Below are 24,616 nucleotides of genomic sequence, written 5' to 3'. Positions count from 1 at the left end.
TTTATATGTTTCATATTTGTCTTTACTTTGAGCTTTTCTACACAACACATTTATTGTGTTGGTGATTCCTCACTCACAGTATTTTGCTGGTGCTTTACATGACATGGTCATCTTTCAGGACCTCTCCCATTCTTTGAAACTATTATAGCAATTTTTTTCTAATAAGAAACATCTGGAATTTCTGTGAAATGCTGGTGAATTTGCATAATTCCACTATACCACTGTGCCACCTAGTGGTTCTATAATATAACATATAGAAAGGCAGAGAAAGAAAACCCCTGAGGGGGAAAAAGACGTGTAAAGGAACTAATTTTTGTGAACCACCTAGAGAGCTTCAGCTACTGGGCAGTATAAAAATGTAATAATAAATAAATAAAATGTTAATTTCACAAAGAATCCAGAAGAAGCCTTCATACAGTGGCAGGTTAAACTTCTCATGTAGAAAAGCCCCGGTTTTTCCTTTGCTTTTTCCAGATAACTAGTGATTGGGAACTACCCTGAGTGTGATTTGTAATTCACTGTGAGTAACCAAGAAATTTTTCTAAATAGTTAGAGAATAGCCATTTATTACTGAGCACAAATAGATTTTCTCTCCCCCGCCCTACAGCTTTTATTGGGTTTTCTATCATCCCTCAACTGGCTGAAAAAATCAAGGTATTTTTTGCCTTGGGACCTGCATATACGTTCCATTATAGTATAAGTCCTCTTATTCAAGTGGTACGTTTACCAGTTGCACTGCTGAAGGTAAGTGCACAATCATATTATTTTCTCATTTTCCTCATGGTTTTAAAATATTATGACTAAACTAATGACATCAACTTTTGTGGATCCAGCACCCAGATTTTTTAACCAAACAGCTTGGAAAACATGGGGGGTGGTTATTATTATTATTATTATTATTATTATTATTATTATTATTATTATTATTTATTGCAGTTGTATACCTCCCCATAGCCGAAGCTCTCTGGGCGGTTTCTCTCTTGTGGGAGAAAGAAAGTTATTTTCTTGATGTTTTCAACATAGCCAACCAGAGGAGTTTTGTGATCTAAACAATTCCATCGTGCAAGACATATGCATATTTCTTGAGCACTAGAATTAATCGCGAGAAGAATTTCATAACCATCTCTAGTAAAAAATAATACTCTTAAGCCATTAATTTCTTTTTTTAAGACATTAATTTCTTTTCTTAAGACATTAATTTCTTTTCTTAAGATAATTCTTTTCTTAAGTATTTTAAAACCTAGAATCCTTAAATAAAATCACCTACAAGAATGCTCACAGTGTAAAGAATTTCTGGGTTTTCCAGCTTATATTTGGCACAAAAGAATTCTGCTTGCTGAGTCCGCGACTGAAAACAATTCTGGCTTCAAAGTGCAGCTGTGAACTAGTAGATATAATCTGCAAACAAGCTCTTTTACTTGTCGGTGGATTCAATGAAAAAAATATTAATGAGGTATTTATGTGTGTTTGAAAAACAATGTTAATTTTTAGTGCTGAGTCAAAATGAACAAAAATGGCAAGGCTGGGTTTGAACTGGGGGGATGTATAAGTTTTTGGAAAATGAAGCCCTTTTCAAATTGTTCTCAGACCCGGCTCCTACACAAAGATTATATGAGTCAGATGCTGAGAGGAGGCAAGAAGAAGAAAAGTTTGCAACCAGTTACAGCAGACCTCTATTATTCAAACCACAGGCATGCGCATGGTGTGTGCTGCGGGTGCCCAGGCACACCTTAATGTCTTGCAAGGCTGCCATGCACAATCCCTGGGCATCTGGCTGGCTCATAGATGCTCTGTGCTTGGCCTGGGCTACTTCCTCCTACAGTATGAAGGGACAGAGACAAGCAGTGGCACTGGGAGACACACCACATTTGGGTTGCTTCCCATGGGCTCTGTCACTGTGGTGGTGAGCTTAGCCCTAGCTGAGCTGCAAGCGCCATTGCAGCAGTAGCTGCTGCTTCATTGCTCCAGGTCCGGCCTCCCTGCCACAGCGTGGGGAGGGGACCAAATCCCCCACCACTGTGCAGTCTTTCAGTGTGTGGACGTGGCATATGCACCCCCTATAGTTACTGGCCCTGCTTTGGATTGTGGAGTACCAATACCTGACTGACTTCTTTTGTGAAGCCAAGCCAAAATATGTACACGAAAAACTACATCCCTGATTATCACCTGTCCTAGTTCAATAGCTCATTTGAAGTGAAACAATTTCTAAACAAAATCTTTCCTCACAGAGCCGGTCTGATGTGTATGTATCGCAATTCCCAGATTATACTTCGGTGAAAAATATCATCCACTGGAGTCAGGTAGGGTTACCAAATTTATTTACTGTACTTTTAAACTGCCCAGTAGCCAAAGTTCACTGGGCAACATACATGCAGTACAAATATTACATGCAGTACAAATATTACAATAAAAAATAACAGCACAGAATAAAACCAAGATAAAACAGCAGCAAAGAATAAAAACATTACCGCACCAGAAAACCAGATTAAAAGCAGTAAAAAAAAAAGTATAAAAGCAGTTCTTAAAATGCTTTGGAGAATAAATAGGTCTTCACCTGGTGGTGAAAATAGTACAAAGTGGGCATCAGGCAAGCGTCTCTGGAAAACTCATTCCACAAGTGGGGTGCCACAATGTAAAAGGTGTTCTTAGTACCTTACTTTCCCACCTCATTTTCTTTGGCAGGAGCTCCTAGAGAGGAACCACTGAAGATACATATGGGAGGAGATGATCCTCCAGATAACCAGGCCACAAACAATTTAGGGCTTTGAGTGTTAAAAGCAACATTTTGAATTGGGCTCAGAAATAAACTGACAGCCAGTGCAGATGGAAAAGATATTGCCATATTATGATCACATTGGCCAATCCCCATTAACAACCTCATTGCCCTGTTTTGGACCAGTTGAAGTTTCTGGACCAGTTTCAAAGGCATCCCCCCTATGATGCAGTGGGGTAGTGCAGAAGAGAGGTTATGAGAAGGAAAGAGAAGGAAAGGAACCTCATGTGCAAGCACTGAGTCATTATTGATTCTTGGAGATATGCCAGCTTTCACTGACGGCAGGCCTTATAGCGGGGTGGTTTACCGTTGCCTTCCCTGGCCATTATTACCTTTCCCCCAGCTAACTGGGTACTCATTTTACTGACATCGGGAGGATGGAAGGCTGAGTCGACCAAAGCCAGCTGCCTGAAATCATCTTCCCCTGGGATCGAACTCAGGCCGTGGGGAGAGTTTCAGCTGCAGAAACTGCTGTTTTACCGCTAGATAAAATAGAGCTCTGAGAGCCCTATAGCACAATTGCCACAGGGCAGTGCAATAATCCTCCAGCACCACTTGCTGGAATTAGCCATCCAAGTAGGAAAAAGAACCACTGCAATAAAGGCCATGGCTAGACCAGGCCTATATCCCGGGATTGTCCTGAGATCATCCCTGTACATCCAAATGACATACAGGGGATACCGGGAGCAGTCAAGGACGACCCCTCCATTTGCCTGGGATAATCTTTAGATCTAACTAAGGCCATAGTCTCTCCATGTCTCAACTCATGTAGCTTATCCAGAAGAATATCATGGTAGATGGTGTTGAAAGTAGGGCTGTTCTCCTCTCCGTTTCAGGTTGGAGAAGTGGTAGTGGATTGGGGTGCTTCGCTTCTGTTTAAGGCAGAGGCGGATTGGATCGGGGGGCAGCAGAGCATCACGGAGCGGATCGACCATTACGTGGAGTTCCGTGTCTTTTCGGCGCTCCGTCCGCCATCTTGGATTTTTCCCATAGGATTGCATTGGGCAAAAACACGCCTATAACTTCTTTATTTTTAAACTACTTAAAAAACAACTTACTGTGCTTAGAGAGTGATGATTGGGGGTCATTTGTGTCGATTTTCAGAATTTTTCATCGTGGTGTTTGCTTGCTATTAATTTTCTTTAGAATGGCTAAAAGCGGGAGAAGGGAAGCTCTTGTTTTCTCCCTTGATTGACAGACTCAAGTCCCTATCATGATGATAATGTGAAGCACCCTCCAATCCCAATGCTGGAGGGGGGTGGGCCTAAGCCAGAGGGAGCCAGAGACAGTTTCCTTTCTCTGGAGGGTTAGTTGTAGCTGGGTTGGCTTGGGGTGTGTGTTCGTTTGTTTGTTTCTGACTTTTTGCTTAGCTTTCCTTTGTTCTGTTTTGACTTATTGCTTTATATAATTCTTCATTTGGAGTGTTTGTTTGTTGTTTCCCACCCACAACCCCTTCCCTTCCCAATCTATCCTCTCTTTCTCTCTCTCACACACACACTCTCTCTCTGTGTGTTTGTTGTGGCTGTGATTGGGTTTGCTGTGCACTGCTTGTTAAGTGCAGAAAGCAAATAAAGTTTGAGCATTCAAATAAAGTATGGGTAAAGCACAATACACACTTTTCCCATTTCCCCAAATAATAAATACATCTGTATGTAGAAAAATGATGGACATATTGTCCTATAGATTGCAATGGGCAAGCGCTTTGCAATGGATCCCTATGGGCAAGTTTGTTTTCCCTTTGCTTTCTAATGCATTTCTGAAAATGGAGTGGTGGATTTTCAAAATCCCCCCCCAAATCACTGGAGTCTCGGATTTGCTTCAAACTGGGCAAGAATGTGGATACATGGATAAGCTCTCAGGCTGGTGATTTTGAGGTTTGTAACATGAAAACTGACAGAGTTCTCGAAAGGGGTGTGAATTGGGGTTAGGAGGTGATGTTTAAAACGGGGGAGGGGGGAAATCGTCAAAAATCAGAGCATGCTCGGATTTGCTTGAAACATGCCATGAATGTAGATCTAGATGGTATCTGTGAAAGTACACATTTGCAAGTTTGTATCTGTAAAAATGTTGGAGTAAATCCCATTTCTGAAAATGGGATGTAGGATTTTCAAAAATTCCCCAAAAATCAGTGGAGGCTCTGATGTGATTCAAACAGGGTGTGAAGGTGGATACATGGATAAGCTCTCATGGTGCCAATTTTGAGGTTTGTAACATGAAAACTGACGGAGTTCTAGAAAGGGGTGTGAATGGGGGTTAGGGGGTGATGCGTAAAATGGAAAAAAAATCACCAAAAATCAGGGCATGCTTGGATTTGCTTGAAACATGCCATGAACATAGATCTAGGTGGCATCTGTGAAGGTGCACATTTGCAAATTTGTATCTGTAAAAATGTCGGAGTAAATCCCATTTCTGAAAATGGGGTGTAGGATTTTCAAAAATTCCCCAAAAATCAGTGGAGGCTCAGATTTGATTCAAAATGGGTGTGAAGGTGGATATATGGATAAGATCTCATGGTGCTGATATTGAGGTTTCTAACATTAACAGAAAAAAAGTTATAGGCTTTTGAATTTCAATGCAAGTCTATGGGGGAAAACACGGAGCTCCGATCCAGATCTGGAGCTCCGCAGTGCAGCGGACCCAATCTGGAAGTTGCGGATCAGGATTTGGAGCAGATCAGGGGGTCTGTGTACAGCCCTAATTGAAAGCCACTGAGAGGTTCTAAGTGAACCAAAAGGATCACACTCCCTGTGTCCTTCTCCCAGACAGGTCAACCTACAGGGGTTCTAGAGAATTAGCATGGTTACCATCCCCCTGTCCACCTCCTGGTGTAGGTAATCCATCAGTTTGCTGGAGCAATATTCTGGTTTGCCATTTCATGCCCTGCTCCCAGCTTGACTGCACTCCACTCCACAGTGGGCTGCCCTTGGTCCTGCTCAGAGTCCTGACAAGTTTGTCCCAGGCCTGAAACAAGAACAGAAAGCAGCAGCATCCCTCTGTGAGGGTTTGACCTTATTAAAATGCAAGATGCAGAAGTACACAGATCATTTTACATTGGAGATTACCATTCAAATACGCTCGACAACTTAATGACAACACTGCAATGTAATAACTTACATTTTGTTTCATTAGAAAGAGTGAGCTGACCCTGCAGCTCTAGATGCAAAAATGACCTCATTTAGCTGTGGGAACTCCTGTCCCAAGAAGTCAGTATCACGTCTGTAATTAGAAAGCAGCTGACTATTCAGAACATTGTGTGGCTGCATAAACGGCTGAGCTGTAATGAAGGCATGCAGGATCAAAGGAATGGAAGATTATAAATCAAAAGGAGATAAATACCTCTTCAGAAGTGAGGAAAATTCATTCGTGCAATGAAAATTAATATTTATATCAATAGTAAAGGAGATCTATCTGTGAAAGAAACCCAGAGTGCCACCATGTAGTGAGGGGTTCCCCTAAGTTCCTCACCATGACCACAGTTGGCCACTTTATGATAAAGACAGCAGAAAATTATGAGCTTGCTGCAGTTCTGTATTCATGGCAAAACATGAAGCTGGTTACTTTACCATAAGCAAAATGGCAAGTGGACTTCTTTCATCAAACGTCCTGCAATGCTAAAAGTACTATGAGCAGACTTTAATTCTCAATAGTATAATGACATTTGCCCACTGCACTCTCTAAGGCTGACAGGCAGTAGCATTCAAAAGGTCCTGGCAGGTGAGTACACTGATGTGTGCTAGATACATCGTTTAGATGCTAGATACAGGGGGAGACATTTAGATAACACACAATTGCAAGGAGGATGAACTTGGAAAGGTGACACAGAGCTGCTCACTCTGGATCACCAAGCCCATGAAATTGTTGGTCTCAGTGCTTTCTCATTTTAGGCAAATTCCCTTGGAATGATGGACAGCTATAGAATAGTATCCAACTGTGTCCAAGTGCTAGCACTAATGATACTTCTAGAGTAAACCAATGCTTGTGTGAAGTAACCAGTGTTTGCCAGCAAAATGGGGGAAAGTGGCGATGCTAAAATTTGGCTGCAAATCTCCACTTTTTCCCATTGCTTTGGCAAACACTACTTATGTTGTGCAAGTGTTCATTTATACTACTGCAACATCATTACAACTTTTGTTGGGACACAACTGGATACTATCCATATTCTAGAGATACTTCCAATTAGGGATGTACAGAGTTTGTAAAATCTGTTCCGTCTGTGTTTTGCAGACTGCCAGGTGCCTTTCCTCCTGTCACTTTCTCTCAAATTCTTAAAGTTGTGCAAATTCACATTTGCGGAAATTTGCACTTGTGAAATGCACAAATCCCCCATTGTGAAAATGCCCCTTCCTCCAATGCAAACTTTCCCACTTTATCTTATGGGGGAAATGCACATATTTGGCTGGGGTTAAACTATTATGTATTTTTCTATGACTAAAGTTACATCAGTTCCCGAAAGTAAAACTAAAACAAAAAACAGTCCACAGTATCTGTGTGACTCAGAATAGGGCAGTCTGCCATGGGATCCTTGAGTCAGATCAATAGAAATCAGAACTCATTTGATTCCACTGTTAATTTCCCGGACATCCCTACTCTCAGAAGATAACTTCTTTGAACTCATTTCTTTCTTTCTTTTTGTGAGAGTTTAATACTAGTCATTTATCCATTGTGTTCTCTTTCATTTTCCAGTCAACTAAAACAGGACAGTTCAGATACTTTGATTATGGCTCTAAGAACATAGATAAATACAACCAGGTAGGGTATGCTGAATTTTTAGGTTTGTATGCATTTTGGAAGGTGTTGAACAGTGAATGTCACTTGTGCTTTGAGTTCTTTTGCAAAACTTTAGTACCAAATGTTTCTGCCCTGCCTAGTCTACATATTATGCCCAAGATGGATTCATTTATTTATTAAAATGCTTTTATCCTGCCTTTCTATCCATAACAGAATCCCCAAGATAATCCCCATCGAGATCAGTATTTGGACTCTATTTCCCCCGCCTGTGTTTCTTGCATGTAGACTTTGACCAAAAGTTGCTCGTGGTTTTGAAAAAACCCAACTATAAATCCACATCAAGAAACTAATGAGAAAAAATAGGAGTAAGTCAAATCCAGGGACAAATCTAGAAATGTGCACAAATCAGTTTTCTTTGAGGTCTTGTATACTTGGGAATGTTAGTTGGTATTGCAGGATGGGTTGATTTGGGGAATGCCGGTCTTATTAATAGGACTGCAGTTTTAAGATCCATAGAGGATCTCTATAAACATGAAACATGAGTTAAGTGTGTTTATGAAATTAGAATGTCTCAGCTCCTTCCATGATATAGAGAAACCTAGGAAGGGAGGAAAGGAAAAAGGAGCACATCCAGAAATTCTCTGCCTAGGTTTGGGATGTGCAATACTTTACAACACTATAGGATTCAAGATGTTGTGAAGGAAATGTTGTTTACTTCCTTTAAAAGTTGCTTGAGATTTTACTTTAGGTGGATTCCACTGACAAACAACGAATGAACCTGAGACCTCTTTCTAGCCATTTTAAAATTCTTTTGGCTTCCCTCAAAACTCCTCAGATGGAAGAAATACTTGGGTGGAATCTCCAGCAATGCTTTGAATTTTGCTTTAGCTGAAATCTCAGAAGTATCTCCTTTCTCACAATGTCTGCCTTTTCCCAGACAACTCCACCCTTCTACAGGATAGAAGAGATCACAGTGCCAATTGCTATGTGGACCGGAGGACAGGACTGGGTTTGTCAGCCAAAGGAAAACGCACAGTTACTGTCTCGAATCACTAACCTCATTCATTACAAGGAATTGCCTGACTGGACACACTTGGATTTTATTTGGGGCATTGATACTCATCAGCGCATGTACAGGGAAATTATTGGCTTAATGGAGAAATACCCATGATATCATCTGGTGATTATTTGTTGTTGTATATCTATTGGCTTCGAAACATAAATTTCCAATTCCATATCCTTTTCTTTTAAAAGTGTATTTTATTTGCATAGACCTGAGTGGTGAACACACACACACACACACACACACACACAGAGAGAAAATTAATTTTGTGGCAATACTTCTAGGGAATAGTGACACAATAGTGACTACTGACACAATCCTAGAAGACTGTAAGCTAAGAAGATACAGAAGGAGAGTGATAACCAAGAAGGTTGGTGAAGGCCTGAGCTTTCCCTTAGTTCTGAGTAGGCCCAAAGCCACCATTGCCATAGGGATGGACAGACACACTCGCATCCGATTCATCTGTTGCTTACCCTGCTACTGCTGCTGCTGTCCACCCCTGCTCATGGCACTGCACAAGCTTCTTTCGAGGCTTGGCAAGCTCCTGATGCTGCTGGAAGCCTGTCCACACTTGTCTGGAGCCTCCACTGTGCACAACAATGGAGGCTGTGGGCATTACGTATTTCCCCAGTTCATGCCTTTACTCCCCCCATTCATGCCTTTACTCTTGTGTAAATGGGGCCTTTACACCCACAATTTATACAATGGGGAAAAGACATAATTTCTGGAGCCTTCACTGTTGTGCACAATGGAGGCATCGGACTACAGCACTGCATGGGCGCTCCAAGCACAGGCTCACGAATGCACTGGGGGTGCCCAGATGGGTCCGGGGATGGCGGACATGGAGGAGTCTGTTGGATACACACACCCAGTCGGGTGCCCACAACATTCCTAGCTAGATCTACTTTACTGCTTTATAGTGGTATTGAAGTGCACTGATAACTGTTGGGGAACAATCCATGTACATATACCACTTTCATAGTGTTATTTCCTGTTTTTTTTATTCCAAATTCATAATGATTTGACACAAGGTGTAGATCTGGACCCCTAATTGCCATTAAGAATACACAAAGTGAACACCGATGTGAAGAATTAATCTAGCTTGTCTGCAATCTCTATCTCTTCCTTTTGTATTCCCTTAACTACATTGACATCCAGTCACCCAACTGCTTCGCTAGCTGGTTTCCTGTTTGTAATATATATAAAGAATTCTTTATTGTTGGCCTTGATATTGTTAGCGATATGCTCTTCAAAATGTTTTGCTTTTTTTGTGTGTGCAAGCTTGTGCTCGCTTTTATTTTCTTCTCCCGGGCAGTTAGAACTTATTTATTTATTTATTTATTTATTTATTATTTATTACATTTTTATACCGCCCAATAGCCGAAGCTCTCTGGGCAGTTCACAAAAATTAAAACCATCATAAAACAATCAACAAGTTAAAAACACAAATACAAAATACAATATAAAAAGCACAACTAGGATAAAACCACGCAGCAAAATTTATATAAGGTTAAAATACAGAGTTAAAACAGTCAAATTTAAATTTAAGTTAAAATTAAGTGTTAAAATACTGGGAGAATAAAAAGGTCTTCAGCTGGCGACGAAAGGAGTACAGTGTAGGCGCCAGGCGGACCTCTCTGGGGAGCTCATTCCACAACCGGGGTGCCACAGCGGAGAAAGCCCTCCTCCTAGTAGCCACCTGCCTCACTTCCTTTGGCATATCACAAAACTGACCATTTATATTTACACAATCATTCTCCCACTACTAGGTGATGTGGTGAGGCCAAATATTGTGGCAATTTGTGGCAACCCTGGAGAGACTGTGTAGTCTCTACATTTTTCTATAGGCATGAACTGCCCTCCCCCAACCCCAAGACCTGGGTTAGAGGTTCGACTGTAAATGTGTCTCATAGGACTACAGCTTTAAAAGTAATAATGAGTAGCTGGAAAACATCCCTCCCCCCCTTCATGGAGTTTTTGTATTACTGGAAGAACCAGACTTTCCACGTACCAAAATACATCACTAAGAGGGGTGGGGGTGGGGGTGGGGATGAGAACCACAATCACAGCAGGGCATGGTTGGCGTCATTGGAGTCATTTACATGCAATTCACCCCAACAGCAGACTATAAGGTTAATGTCATCTTAGTCCTTTGCATAAAATTTGCCACGACAGCTGGAGTGATGAAGCTCATTATCTGCCACCTCATTCACAACTCAAAGTGGTTGGGAGGATATTAACTTTTCCCAGCAATGGTATGCTGTTTCCTGTTGTAATGCTGTCTGTTAAGCATCTTGATGACTTCTTCTATCTGTTCTGTATCTCAAATATTATATACTTTCCTCTTATACCTTGCTATTTATTTTAAAAGGAAAAACAACAACATCCACATTGAAATTTCTCCAGCCTGACCATAAGAACTTTAAATTTCTTCATTTGTGTATTGGGGCAAAACTGAATAAAAATTGTAATAAATAAAGGTTATAGTCTTGGCTTCATACAAAGCAATTCACACATTATATGGTAGGTTATAGAGTTATATCTCCCACACCATTACATTACATTAGATTTCGCAGCACTATATAGATAATTGCACAAATTCAGATTTCAGAATTTGCAAAATTATCCCAGTATCTCTCCCATTTATAATCTTCTGCTATGCTTGATTAGACTGCAACCCTACAAACAGTTTCCTGAGAGTAATCCCTATTGAACAAAATAGGGCTTACTTCTGTGTAAACATGCACACAGTTATACAGCACATCATCTCAATAAGGTACTGAAAACAGTCCTACAATTCCCAGCATCCCCAGAAAAAATCCCTCAATTCCCAGCATCCCCCAGCCAGACATGCTGGTTGTATAATGCAAGGAGCTGTAGGACTTTTTTCTGTCTAATTCTGTCTAATCTCAATATTGATAATTTTACTTGTATTAGATGATTTTTTTATTTGAATCATACCCAAATAACAGTTCAAGTACATTGCTACATAGTAGCTTTTCTGCACAAGATCCTCAATCAATATAATACAATGGCCCTAGAATATAAAATGTGCACATACATGCTTGTGTCTTTTCCAAACAATAATATCTGCTAGGTGATAATTTCAATGAATAAAAGGCAAAGAATTTGCTCAGTCAGATTGCATAAGATAATGGGATTTCAGACCTCCTCTTTAAAATCATTATTTTCCCTATTGGAAATTGGCTTCACAACCCATTTGTTAAATGTCAATTGACAAAGCTAGCATGCCACTGTGCACAAATCAAGGGCTGAATCTTATGTTGTTTGAGTAGCAGGAGATCTGCATTTAGACTGGCAATGGAGTCATGAGAAGGAACCAGGTCAATTGACCACTGACATGCTTGCTTATTGGAAGAGCATGGGAAGCAACCACAGAGAAGCAACCCATGTGTAAAAGACCCCCTCAGAAAGTGGAAAATGCTCTCCATCTTTGAACTGGTAAGTTTTCCAGCATGCTGTACTGCTGCTACTTGCAGGTCAGATCTACACTGCAGAGAAGTGAAGATTGGATTACTGTAACATGCTCTATGTGGGGCTGCCCTTAAAGCTGCTCCGGAAGCTGTAGCTAGTGCAGAATGCTGCAGCTTGGCTGTTGTCTAGAGCTGCCCCTTCCCAGCATGTAAGTCCTCTGCTGAGGGAACTGCACTGGCTGCCAATTTGCTACCAGGCCAGGTTTAAGGTTCTTGTACTTGTGTACAAAGCCCTAAACAAGTTGGGACCCAGATACCTGAGAGAGTGCCTTCTGCCCTACCAACCTGCCCGGTCACTAAGGTCATCTGAGGGCCTGCTCCTGGTGGTTCCACATAGACCCATCCTCCGATTTGAGTCCACCAGGGGAAGAGCCTTCAACGTGGTAGCCCCCCTCCTATAGAATTGCCTTCCTCTGGAGGTCAGGCAGGCACCAACTTTGTATTCCTTTTGGCACCTCCTGAAAACGTCATTATTCCAGGAAGCCTTTCCTTAATGACCAGCCACAATTTACTGTACATTTTGTGTCTTTTAACATCTATTTTAAAATGTTTTACTCTGTTTTTATTTTATCTTATCTTGTACACCACTCTGAAATTTTCAATGGGGAATGGTATGGAAATATTGTAAATAAATAAATAAATAAAATGCCTCAACATGACTGAATGTGGCTTTTCCTGGTCGTGGTACAATGCAATTTGTTGTTCCACGTTTGCCTCTTAATTGAAAATTGATGTACTCAAAGGCTTTCCCTAATCTCTGTTGTATTCTGAGAATTCCCAAACTATACTAATTGCTCCAAAATAGGGATAACCAAGAATGGCTTGTTCTCCATATCTGAGCTTCTCCTAAGGTTACAGAGATGTTCTTTCAACAATAATGTTGCCTCTCCTTTTATTAAAGCAAGACAACAATTGAGACATTATTTATGTGCATTTTTACAATATAAGGGCTTGGAGGGACGGTAGCAAAAAAAATGAAGGCAGAGTTAATGAAAAGAGACTTCAAGGCACTTCTTGGGTGGAATGCATGTTCTGTAATTGTATGTTCTATAATTCCATGCTCTATGATTATGCATTTCTTAATATCCTTTTGCTTTAACATCGGGTCACATTAAAAATGCACATTGGCAAAGATCTGCCATTGATCTGTTTCATCACCTGGCTTGTGAAACAGACATATAGTGCCGTGATTAGACTCGTTTGGTTTTGTGATTGAAAACTCCCTGGTCTCAGCATCATTCTTCTCAAGAAGTGTGGAAGAAGGCATGAATTTATTGCAGCACATAAGGTCTGTATTTATTAGAAGGTTTTTGAGAAAAACAAAATGGAACAGATAAGGATTTAAAGTTGAATACTAGGGTTGTTGGGTTTATCTCACTATCTGTCAGAAGACCTGTTGTTTATATTATGAAGAATCATAAAAATGTGAGCTTACATGTAAAAGAGCAGGAGAGTTGCTGCACCTTCCAGCAGCTAGGACTACTCAATGGGTTCAGGAGGGAACTTACCATTTTCAGTGCCCCAATTCTGAATGGTGCTATTATAATGTTATCCTGAAGACTTTAAGCAGGAGCTGGGCTGCAGAAAAGGAGCTTCAGGTGAACCTATTTCGGGGTTTGCAAAGATTACAGGAGACCATTGCAGTCCTCACCATCTTGGTGGCCTCCTGATGTTTTGGACTTTAATGCCCATCAGCCCCAGCTAGCATGACAAATCATCAAGAACAATGGGAGTTGTAGTCCAATGGATCTGGAAGGTACCAGACTTGGCAAGGCTGGAACCTCTTGTGCAAGTTACCAGAGAAATTCCTGTGGTGCTCTCAGGCTAGCAAATCTGTCGAAGGGAGCTAGATAGAGTGTGATATCGCAAGAGACATGCATTCCAGAGTGAGTCCTTTTCTGTATTCTAGTCCATGAGTACTGGTGCCCCCCAGAAGTATTTTGAGAACAACTCAATGTTTTGGAACATATTTAATATATTTTTAACTTTTGTATATTTGTATTCAATGGTTTTAAATGTATATGTTGTAAATTTTGTAATGCCATCTTGAGGCCCAGCATTGGACAAAAAGCGGGATACAAATAATAAATAAATAAATAAATAAATAAATAAATAAATAAATAAATAAATGTCCCAGTTCAGCATTTGGACCTCTGATAACACTGGAAGGTTTGTAGGTGCAACTTGTCAGTGCCATGAGCAGCTCCAGAGATACATCCCTATCCAGTTGCTTATTTTGAAATGAATGAGAAATGATTTTAAAAAGTGAATGACATGCCAACTCCTGCCATAGAAAGCCGTGCTGGTGGGTTGCACAATTTAAACAACTCATTTATTTATGTTTTACAGAGACCCAAGATGAGGTGGCTGGTTGTGTTGGTGTGCATTATAGCAGGGATTGCGGCTTCAGTAGAATTCCAAACACAAAATGCCAATCCAGAACAGTTTTTGAATACTGTAAGTTTCGTTCATCTCTAAATGTGGAATTTTCAAGATGTTTTACAGTTTGATCTGAAGCCTTAGAGCATTTGGCATTTTGTACTCAAGTACAGCTGCTCTGACAGAGAATACACCTGTCTGGTCACACTCCTGAAAGGGGAACACCTGCCTAAATTGGTGATTTTCTTGCTAATATGTACAGAAATAGGAGTCTGATGATAGGGCTGGTCCTGCCATGCCAGACAGTGAGGCAATCTACCTTTTAATCCTAGAGTTTTGATGCTAGACCATTTGGGTTCTACCCCAGGCAACAAAATGTCTGCTTGATGATTGCTTCTAGGCATGTGCTCTGCTCCGATTAGGAGCGGAGAAACAGTAGTGGATTGGCCTGCTCCGCCTTACCCAGAGGCGGAGTAGAAGCAGACCGCGGACCCCTAGAAGCAAGGCGAAGAGAAGCAGCCATTTTTCGGAGCTCCTAGTTCAGGCGGAGCACTCTGTTCGCCATCTTGAAACATTTCGCCCATAGGATTGCATTGCGGAAAACAATCGGGTATAACTGGGTTGATTTTTAAGCTATCGTTCTGAAAATTCTTGTGCACAGAGAGTCGTGGATGGGGGTCATTTTGAGACTACTCTCACCTCTCTGTGTCGTGCGGGTCGTGTGCTAGAATTTTTTAAAAATCGGGTCAACAAACGGACAGCGCGGCTCAAACGTCGGTTTTCGCCCATAGGATTGCATTGAGGAAAACAATCAGGGATAACTGGGTTGATTTTTAAGCTATCGTTCTGAAAATTTTTGTGCACAGGGAGTCGTGGATGGGGGTCATTTTGAGACTACTCTCACCTCTCTGCGTGGTGTGGGTCGTGCGCTAGAATTTAAAAAAAAATCGGCGGGAAAAATACCTTTTTCAAAGGGCTGAGGGGCAGAGTCAGCTCCCGGTCATGATCACATGATCCCAAAGTTAGAGGAGGGCATAGGCAAAACGGGTAACTTGGGATTCTGGGAAACTTCTCTTTCTTAATCTGAACGGACTTTTCCCAGTGTTTTTTAACACAGTAGCCCCACCAAATGCACAAACACAACCTGAAATCATATACTAAGCCAAGAATAAGAGATAGAAACACAGCACTGCTACCCACCCTAACTTTGGGGAACAACTGAAAAGATGTGGTGCAAGGGGATGAGCTCCCCTAGGGCATCTCATCGTGGACGTGCCCCCACTCTCTCCTGCACTGGAAGGCCATCAGAGCCTTCCAAAGAGAGTAACCCGGTGGAGCAATGCCTATCATGAGTCGAAGTGAGCGTTTTACTTCTTAGTGGTGGAGCGATGCCTATTATGAGTTGAAGTGAGCGTTTACTTCTTAGAGCTCTCATGGTGAAGCAATGGCTTTCTTGAGCTGAACTGGCAGCTGCTTCCCTCTCTCCCGGGCACGTCCCCCTATTGCTGGTAAAAGACAGATATAGCCTTTTTAAAAAAGTTCTTCTTGCTGTTTATTCAGCAACACTGCTGCTTTTAATTCCACCCCTCCTTCGTTTATTTATTTGTTTATTTATTCCATTTTATATGCATTACTGGCTTATCCTTGGCTCACTTCCTTATGCCCCCAGAAATGCCAGCTGCATGCCTGCCTGCCTTCCCTCCCTCCTCCGATGCCCACCTCACAGGGATGTTGTGAGTGTGTGGCTTTGACTCAGGGGAGAAGTCCTTCCTGCGCTCACTTGGAGTTTTGGAAGTTCCAAATTTTGCAGGTTTAAGCCCCACCAAAAAACAGGGGATGATGGGACTGCCTTGAGTCTCGGCGTGCATATGTATCCCTGGATAAGCTTTCATGGTGGTGAGTTTGAGGGGTTTTTTTTAACGTGCAAAATTGACGGAGCTATGGAAAGGGGTGTTGGATTTTCATAAATTCCCCAAAAATCAGGGGATGATGGGATTTACTTGAAACTTGGCGTGCGTGTGGCCACATGGATAAGCTGTCCTGGTGGCGAGTTTGAGGTTTCTAATGTGCAAATTGACAGAGCTATGGAAAGGGGTGTGAATGGGGTGCCCGATTTTCAAAAATTCCCCAAAAATCAGGGGATGATGGGATTGCCTTGAAACTTGGCATCCATGGGGACACATGGATAAGCTATCATGGTGCCGAGTTTGAGGTTTCTAACGTGCAAATTGATGGAGCTATCGAAAGGGGTGTGAATGGGGTGCCCGATTTTCAAAAATTCCCCAAAAATCAGGGGATGATGGGATTGCTTTGAAACTTGGCGTGCGTGTATATACCCCCATGAGGTGTCATGGTGCCAAACGTGAGGTTTCTAACTTGAACAGAAAAAAAGTTGTATAATTTTTTAGCTTTCAATGCAAGCCTATGGGGGGGGGGGGAAAACGGAGCTCCGATCTGGATCTGGAGCTCCGAGTGGAGCGGAGCAGAAGTGGGTGGAGCGGGGGTGGGGCGAAGCGGCCCACTCCGAAAATCACGGATCTGCAAGTGAAGCGGAGCGGGGGGTCCGTGCACACCCCTAATTGCTTCTATTTATTTTGCTGAGAAAAGCTAATATTTAAATGCTTATGTACCAGTGGAGGCTGGTGGCTCCAATTTCAGTGGGACTGTGAATCCATTCTGGATTTCATTCAGAACCAGATTGAAATTTAAAGGTGCTAAACTCTACACTCAAACTAGTTTCAGCACCTTGGGTAGCTCCTTCAGAGTTCTGGCTGTTTCTGACTAAAACCCAGAATCAATTCACAGCTCCACTGAAATGGGAGCCACCAGCCTCCACTGTTATGTCTCTCTGATGATTGTCAAAAAGAAAAGAAAAGAAGGCAGTGCGTTGAATGGATTTACATCATTTACATTAGGAATTTTTATGCTACATGTTGTTATAGGCGCTAGTAGTCTGAGGGCAAAACATACTGTTCTTTTTATTTTTATATATTTTATTTTTTTATTCATTTTCAAAATACATATACAAGCAAAAGCATACAAACAAAGCCAGTGGAGGTACTGGCAGGTGAAGCCAGTGAAGGAACAGGCAGGCGAAGCCGGTGAAGGTACTGGCAGGCAAAGGTACTGGCAAGCAAAGCCAGTGGAGGTACTAGCAGGTGAAGCCAGTGAAGGAACAGGCAGGCGAAGCCGGTGAAGGTACTGGCAGGCAAAGGTACTGGCAGGCAAAGCCAGTGGAGGTACTGGCAGGTGAAGCCAGTGAAGGAACAGGCAGGCGAAGCCGGTGAAGGTACTGGCAGGCAAAGCCGGTGAAGGTACTGGCAGGTGAAGCCAGTGAAGGAACAGGCAGGCGAAGCCGGTGAAGGTACTGGCAGGCAAAGGTACTGGCAGGCAAAGCCGGTGAAGGTACTGGCAGGCAAAGCCAGTGGAGGTACTGGCAGGTGAAGCCAGTGAAGGAACAGGCAGGCGAAGCCGGTGAAGGTACTGGCAGGCAAAGCCGGTGAAGGTACTGGCAGGTGAAGCCAGTGAAGGAACAGGCAGGCGAAGCCGGTGAAGGTACTGGCAGGCAAAGGTACTGGCAGGCAAAGCCGGTGAAGGTACTGGCAGGCAAAGGTACTGGCAGGCAAAGCCGGTGAAGGTACTGGCAGGCGAAGGCCTTTCTCCCTAATCCTGAGTGAGGGGAAAGGGCTCCAAGGAACTGAAGAGAAGAGGCTGCCCAGGACACTGTGCTATAGCCTCGATCCTCTAAAACAGCTCAGCTTTACCTTTGAGAAGGCAGCCGCCAAGCTCAGCCCACATGGTTCCTTCTCTCCCCTTCTCTGAAACTAGAGGAGGAGAATGACAACAAAGGCAGCAGTGCAGGTGCTTGGCTTCCACAAGGCTGTTAACCCTTGCCATGTCTTGCTGAGGCTGCCTTGTCTGGGTGAGCCCTCCTGGTAAACCCAGTTCTGCCAGCAACTGGGGTGACAACTGGGGTGGCAAGCTCCTTCTTTGGGGAGGTGCTTCCCCCCTGCCCCCTGTCACTGCCACTGCTGCGAATGTGGCCTTTCCAAGCATGGGCTCGACTTACAAAGTACAAGGCCCTCCCTCTGTCCCAGACTTTGCATTTTTCTCCCTGCGCACCTGTGTAGTGTGGAGCTAGTTCCCCAACTTCCTTAGGCTCCTGGCCAGGGTGTGGGAACATACTGTTTGGCTGTTAAAGCTCAGGCTTTAAACTTCTTAAAATTTTCTGCACATCTACACTGTTCAAGCTTCAGTTTAAAAGAAAAAAGAGCAAAATCAGTCTGGTAGATCTCGAGTAAAAAGCCTTATACTACCATATTCTTATATAAGATTCCATCCTTGTTCCCTGTCCTGTCCAAAAGTAAAAGAGTGTCAATGTGGAAATGAATTCCAGTGGAATTCTTGTTTCCTTATAATTGGTTAAGTCCCTCAAACCACAGTGAACAAAGGGATGTGGACAGCATTTTTTAAAAGTGTTTTCTGTCTTCTAATTGCAGAGTGGAATCATCCTCCACTGGGGCTACCCAAGTGAGGTTTATGATGACGTCCTGACCGCAGATGGTTATTTCTTAACCGTGAACAGAATTCCTTATGGCAGAGGAGGCAGCCATGGTAGGGCAAAAATAAAATAAATAAAGGAACATAAGCAAAGAAGTTTGGGGAAGGGGAGGGGAAGTGGAGTTAGTTCCAGGACTCAGCCAGAGGCAAGCGAGACTCCTCCAAGACTCCTCCCTTGCCTTCTCCAGCAAGTGGAGGAGGGCTCCCTGAGCTTGCGGCAATGTTGGTCCTGCCCCTATACCTTCTGGGAAGGGGGGTGTTGGAGAAAGGTTTTCTTGAGGCCCAGCAGGCCAGTTGGGGTGGCCTGATAGGCTGGATTTGGCCTTCAAACCAGAGGTTCCCCATCCCTAGTATAGAAAAATTCTACAATAAAATTTCTTCAGAAATATTAGGTGCTTAGTGGGTTATGAAGTGATTCTCCCTTAGTAGAGATCTTCAAGAAGCATTTTTAAAAAACATCTCATCAGTATTTCTTCTGTTGTCTTGGTGAAATTCACTGGCTACTCTGGGCCCCTGCTCTTAAATATAATTTTACAGCCAATTTGTTGGTGTGTGTTTTTCCTGACTGGAGTTTTCCTTCACTCAGGCTAGTTCTACACCAAGCAGCATATGGGACTTTGAAAATTGTTTGAAAACAGTATATGGAGCGTGTCCTGGGTCCCAACAGTTGTCAATACTGTTATAAACCATTTTAAAGCAGTGGTGTAGATCCTGCCTTAGTCCCAGAGCAAACCAAGAGATATTTTATATTTGTGTAGGTTAACGTGGCTAATTCCCATATGTTTCCATTTGGAGAGAAGAGAAGATTGGTTTTACCTGCCATTTCTTTCTCCTATATAAAGACTAGATGGGTCCTTCTCAACCCAGAGTTTAACACTTCGCTAACTAAAAAGAAAGTGGGTTTTTTTAAAAAAGTATATAACAGTTAAAGCTGCAGGATCTATACTACAGTGACCAGATACAAAAGAGGGCAGGGCTCCTACAGCTTTAACTATTGTGATGAAAAGGAAATTTCACCAGGTGCTGCATTCCTCCTTTCCATATGGTCACACTACCTGATATAAAAGAGGGCAGGGCTCCTGTAGCTTTAACTGTTGTGAATAAGAGGAAATTTCACCAGGTGCTGCATGCATACAAATGACACTTGCTGAAATTCCCTTTTCTATACAACTGTTAAAGGCACAGGAGCCCTGTCCTCCTTTCTATGTGGTCACCTTATTGCTGAGGCTAAACAAGTCTGGATTTTGTTGGTTTTGATTGGGAGACTCCCTGGGAATCCTATGTAGGCTGTCGAGTTCCATGATTGAAGAAAGTTGGGATATAAACCAATATGTAATAAAATCAACTCCCTCGTAAGCGAGCATAGGATCACAGCTGTAGTGTCATTGCTTCTTCTCAGTGCCTCTAGTGGCATATATCTGTGAACATTGTTTTAGGGTTATTTTTGTTGAGTACTTGAAGAGTTTTTGAAAAATGTTGTGAATCGCAAAGCTGAATGCAGCCCACCAGTTCCATGCAGCTAAGGCATGCTAGTCCCCGACAGGCAGTAAAAATAGGTTTATTGAGTCCTTCCATACAGGGCTAGGTTACAAATTGCACTGGCCTCCCTTGACTGTATTTTTCTAAAAAACATTGGAAGGATATAAACAGCATGACTTTCTGAAAACTGCAACAAATATGTCCTACGGTTCTACTAGAAACTAAAGAAATTCCCATGTACAGTTTATTAAACAAATTAGCTGCAGGTCTGCCAGGGAGGCATTCTGAATGGGCAACAGTCCTTGTTATGAAAGTGAATCCTTGCTTCTCTGTTTCAGGTCCAAGGCCCGCTGTGTTGCTGATTCCTGGATTAATTATGGAAAGCAGCCCCTGGGTCTCCAATCTACCCAATAACAGTTTGGGCTTCATTTTAGCAGATGCTGGTTATGATGTTTGGCTAGGAAACGTGAGAGGAACGACCTGGTCTAGGAGACATCAGAACCTTTCAATATCCCAGCAGGAATTTTGGAATTTTAGGTAATCCTAATTCATAGCAGGGCTGGGGAATTTTTGTGTGGCGACCTTTCCAAGGGGCACATAGCAGTGGTGAGTAGGGCCAAAGCAAAAAAGTGGGTGGAGGGTCATCCTTCCCTCTTCCCCCATAGCTGTTCAGTCAAGTAGAATATTTCCTGAAAAAAAATTAAGTTTATTAGAATATTCTTCTTTTTCAATCTTGTTCAGGGCAATTCCTCCTGCCTGATGCTGCTTTGGTGCCCTTATCTGTCCTCTGAGTCTTTCTTCCTCCTCCTTCCTGGAAGAGTCATAAAAGTGATCTTTCCCAACCAGGGGTCACACAGTGAACTGGATGACACAGTGATGTTGCCGAAGTTCATAATTCTTTTGCATGGAAAATGAAACATAATGTTGACCCTTGCAAGGGAGAACATAAGTTCTCCCTTGCTGCCATCCTAGCTACACTTGCGTAGCAGTGACTCACACAGCAAGGAGAAAGGAAGGGATGGAGGCACCTACTGGCTGTAGCCAGGTAAAGGGAGGGGACTACTACTACTGTGGAGTAGCCAGGTAAGGAGGTATATAGGTGAGAAGGAAGAGAATGCAGAGCCTTTTGTATTCTCAGTGATGTTATTGAGAGAACACTAGGGTCTGAAAGGTGATGTTAGAATGGGTTCAGAAATAATTGAATTCTTTTCTAACTTCTGGTTTTTCTTGTTGTAAAGAACTTAGGCCATTTCTACACCTGCCTTTTCTTCTGGGATCATCCCTGTGCATCCAAATGACACACAGGCGATCCCAGGAGAAGGCTTGGATGATCCCTCCATTTTCCTGGGATAATCCTTAGTTGTAGAAAGGGCCTTAGTAAGCCAAGAACAATTATGACTCAAAGACTAGAAAGGTTACCCATACAACACTATGTAGCTACATGATTGCATCACTGAAGGCAAGAGAGCTTCGGCTATGGGGGAGGTAGAGAAATGATGATGATGGTGATGATGATGATGATGATGATGATGCAATTGAGACTGAGGGGAAAATGAACGAATAAGCAAACTTTTGGTTATAGAACCAGGCTAAGCGACTTGAAAGTAGTTCCCATTAAAATCCATGAGACAAGTTAGGGACTCAGAAGTGAGTCCCTTACTGGAAGTTTACTCCCAAGGGAATAAGCATAGAATGGTAGCCTTATGTCCCTTACTCCTGAGTAGACATGCATAGAATTGAGCTGTGCTGGTGGGAAAATATCCAAGTGGAATGAATTGGGCCCCACCTACTCTACCGTTGGCCCTGCCCTCTTTGTTCTTAGGCCCTCCCCCTGCTGGAACGTGCTCCCCCAAACCTTGATCCAGAGCCCTGCAGCAACAGAGGGCTGGTGGCTGCTACAGATAACCTGCCATCACTCTCTCACTGTACAGCAGCTGGTGGGGCTCTCCAGAGCCCCAACTGGAAATGGCAGTGGGCTCTCTCGGCTGGGGCAGTGGGAGAAGCGTAATTTTCCAGTCCTCTGGCTCTGCTGCCTCATGTGGGCACCTCACCCTGCTCCATGGTGGGCTGGTCCTGCCACCCCTGCCTTAGAAGCAGATATATAATAAAATGGGATTGCACAATTAAACAAGTATTTGGTTTAAAAACTATATAGGGAACTTTATAGAGGACCACCTTTTGTGAATAAGTCCTGTTATAGTTCATGGGCAACAAAAGGCTCATAATTTGAACTCTAACATCCCTTCCCCAAGGCCAAGCTACTGTAATCTAATTATTGTAACCTGAATGCCGTCTTGAGTGCCATTATTTATTTATTTATTTATTTATTTAATTTATTACATTTTTATACCGCCCAATAGCCGAAGCTCTCCGGGCGGTTCACAAAAATTAAAACCATTAAGAACATAATAAAACATCCAACAATCTAAAAACCCAAATACAAAATACAATATAAAAAGCACAACCAGGATAAAACCACACAGCAGAAATTGATATAGGATTAAAATACAGAATTAAAACAGCAAAGTTAAAATTTAGGTGTTAAGTTTTTATCAAATAAATAAATGCAAATCAGTTTTATCTTACATGATACAAGATCAAAATTAAATGCATGAAGGGCAGTGAGGTACCTACTTAGATGATCTGTAACAGATTTTGTAAGGATACTTTTTGGTGTTCAAGGTGAAGGCCATAACCTATGGGCTGATTCCATTGTTACTCTGTCTACCTTTTCTACTTATAAGAATTGTCCACTACCGTGAAGCAGTGTGGTACTGGAGCTTGTGTGTTAGATTTTTCAGCGATAAAAAATATTCATGGTCTATGGAATATTTTATAGAGCTTCAGAGAACATACAATATTCCTGTGTCTGAGATCCGTGAAAGATCATCCATAGGAACTTTTCATTGTTGACATGAATGAAACACTCCTTTTAGCAAAATAGAAAGGGCTGCTTTAAGCAACTTTGTGACAGAATGTGAAATAGTGCTATATGCCCAACTTAATACTTTTGCCTTTCAGTTTCCATGAAATGGGCCTCTATGACCTACCAGCCATGATAGACTTCATTCTAAAGAAGACTGGGCAAAAGCAGATCTATTATGTTGGCCACTCTCAAGGAGCTACTCTAGGTAAGTTTAAAAATATAGAAGGGTTGCCAACTTCTTGTATGGGCTTATCACTAATAATGCAAACCAAAGGAACAGCATTCTTTCTTAGTAATAGCCTTTTTCTCAATATTGTCCTGTCAAGACAAAGGAAAACATGTATAACTTGGAGGTTCATATGATCCATATGCTTGCAGAAAGTTCTTTCAACAATTCCTTAATTTATGATTGGCTAGGGACAAATTTGATAGTGAAATGAAAATGAAATGAAGTGGGCATGGAGGACCCCTTGCAATTTAGAGTAGATGCCTTCATCATCTTCTAATTCCCCACTTTATAAAGGCCAGTTTTCAATAGCCTGTCCTAGGCTTGTCTTGACGAAGCGTTTACCCTGGGGGTGGATTCGGAGTAGCAGCAGGTAATCTACATGACGCAGCCGCCATTGCGAAGCCATTCAGAGGCAAACCCCAGAAACTCTGCTGAAAAAAAGTTGGTTACTTACCCTGACTTTTTTGGCTGCAGAGGCATGTCACAGCCAATGGCGCCCCTGATTGGTCGCCATCGGCTAGACAGGGAAGGGGGCAGACCTCTGGGAGCTCAGCAGAGCCCCATGCAACATCCCTGTAAATAAAAAAATAAAAACCGGGGGCGGGGAGGGGAGAGGAATGGGGCCAGGGTTTTTAAATTTATTTTTTATCTATCTGTGAAGCTGTGCAGATACATGTAAAAACAAAACAAAAAATGGGGGGAGGGAGGAATGGGCTGCCAGAAGGAGGTCAGAAGGAGGAGAGGTGGTTTGGGTGCTGCGTGTCCCTCTCTTTGTCTCCCTCTGGCTGCCTCATTCCTCCCCCATTTTTCCCAGTGCTCAGTGCGGCAGCAGTGGTGGTGGCAACTCTGGGAAGGAGCACAAATGTGGGAACTGGCGGCCTTGCAGTGCCAACGTACTGCTGTCAAGATGGGGGCCTACACTCACAGCTATCAATCACAAGACTGTGCTATATAGAAAACTCAGAAGAAATAGTTCTTAATAGCT

The 24,616-nt window shown here is 42.5% G+C and overlaps 1 protein-coding gene across 1 annotated transcript in view; it reads left to right on the top strand.

Moving 5' to 3' along the window:
* Positions 1 to 24,616, top strand: part of LOC134403175 (putative lysosomal acid lipase/cholesteryl ester hydrolase) — a 72,702-nt gene that overhangs the window by 5,497 nt on the left and 42,589 nt on the right. Inside the window, exons 3-4 of the mRNA XM_063133283.1 lie at positions 20,815 to 21,013; positions 23,498 to 23,607. Coding sequence (XP_062989353.1) covers positions 20,815 to 21,013; positions 23,498 to 23,607 — 309 coding nt within the window. The remainder of the gene's footprint in view (positions 1 to 20,814; positions 21,014 to 23,497; positions 23,608 to 24,616) is intronic.

Source organism: Elgaria multicarinata, chromosome 8 (genome assembly GCF_023053635.1).
Source record: "Elgaria multicarinata webbii isolate HBS135686 ecotype San Diego chromosome 8, rElgMul1.1.pri, whole genome shotgun sequence".
In the NCBI taxonomy this organism is placed as follows: Eukaryota; Metazoa; Chordata; class Lepidosauria; order Squamata; family Anguidae; genus Elgaria; species Elgaria multicarinata.
This window is presented reverse-complemented; position numbering and strand designations above follow the sequence as displayed.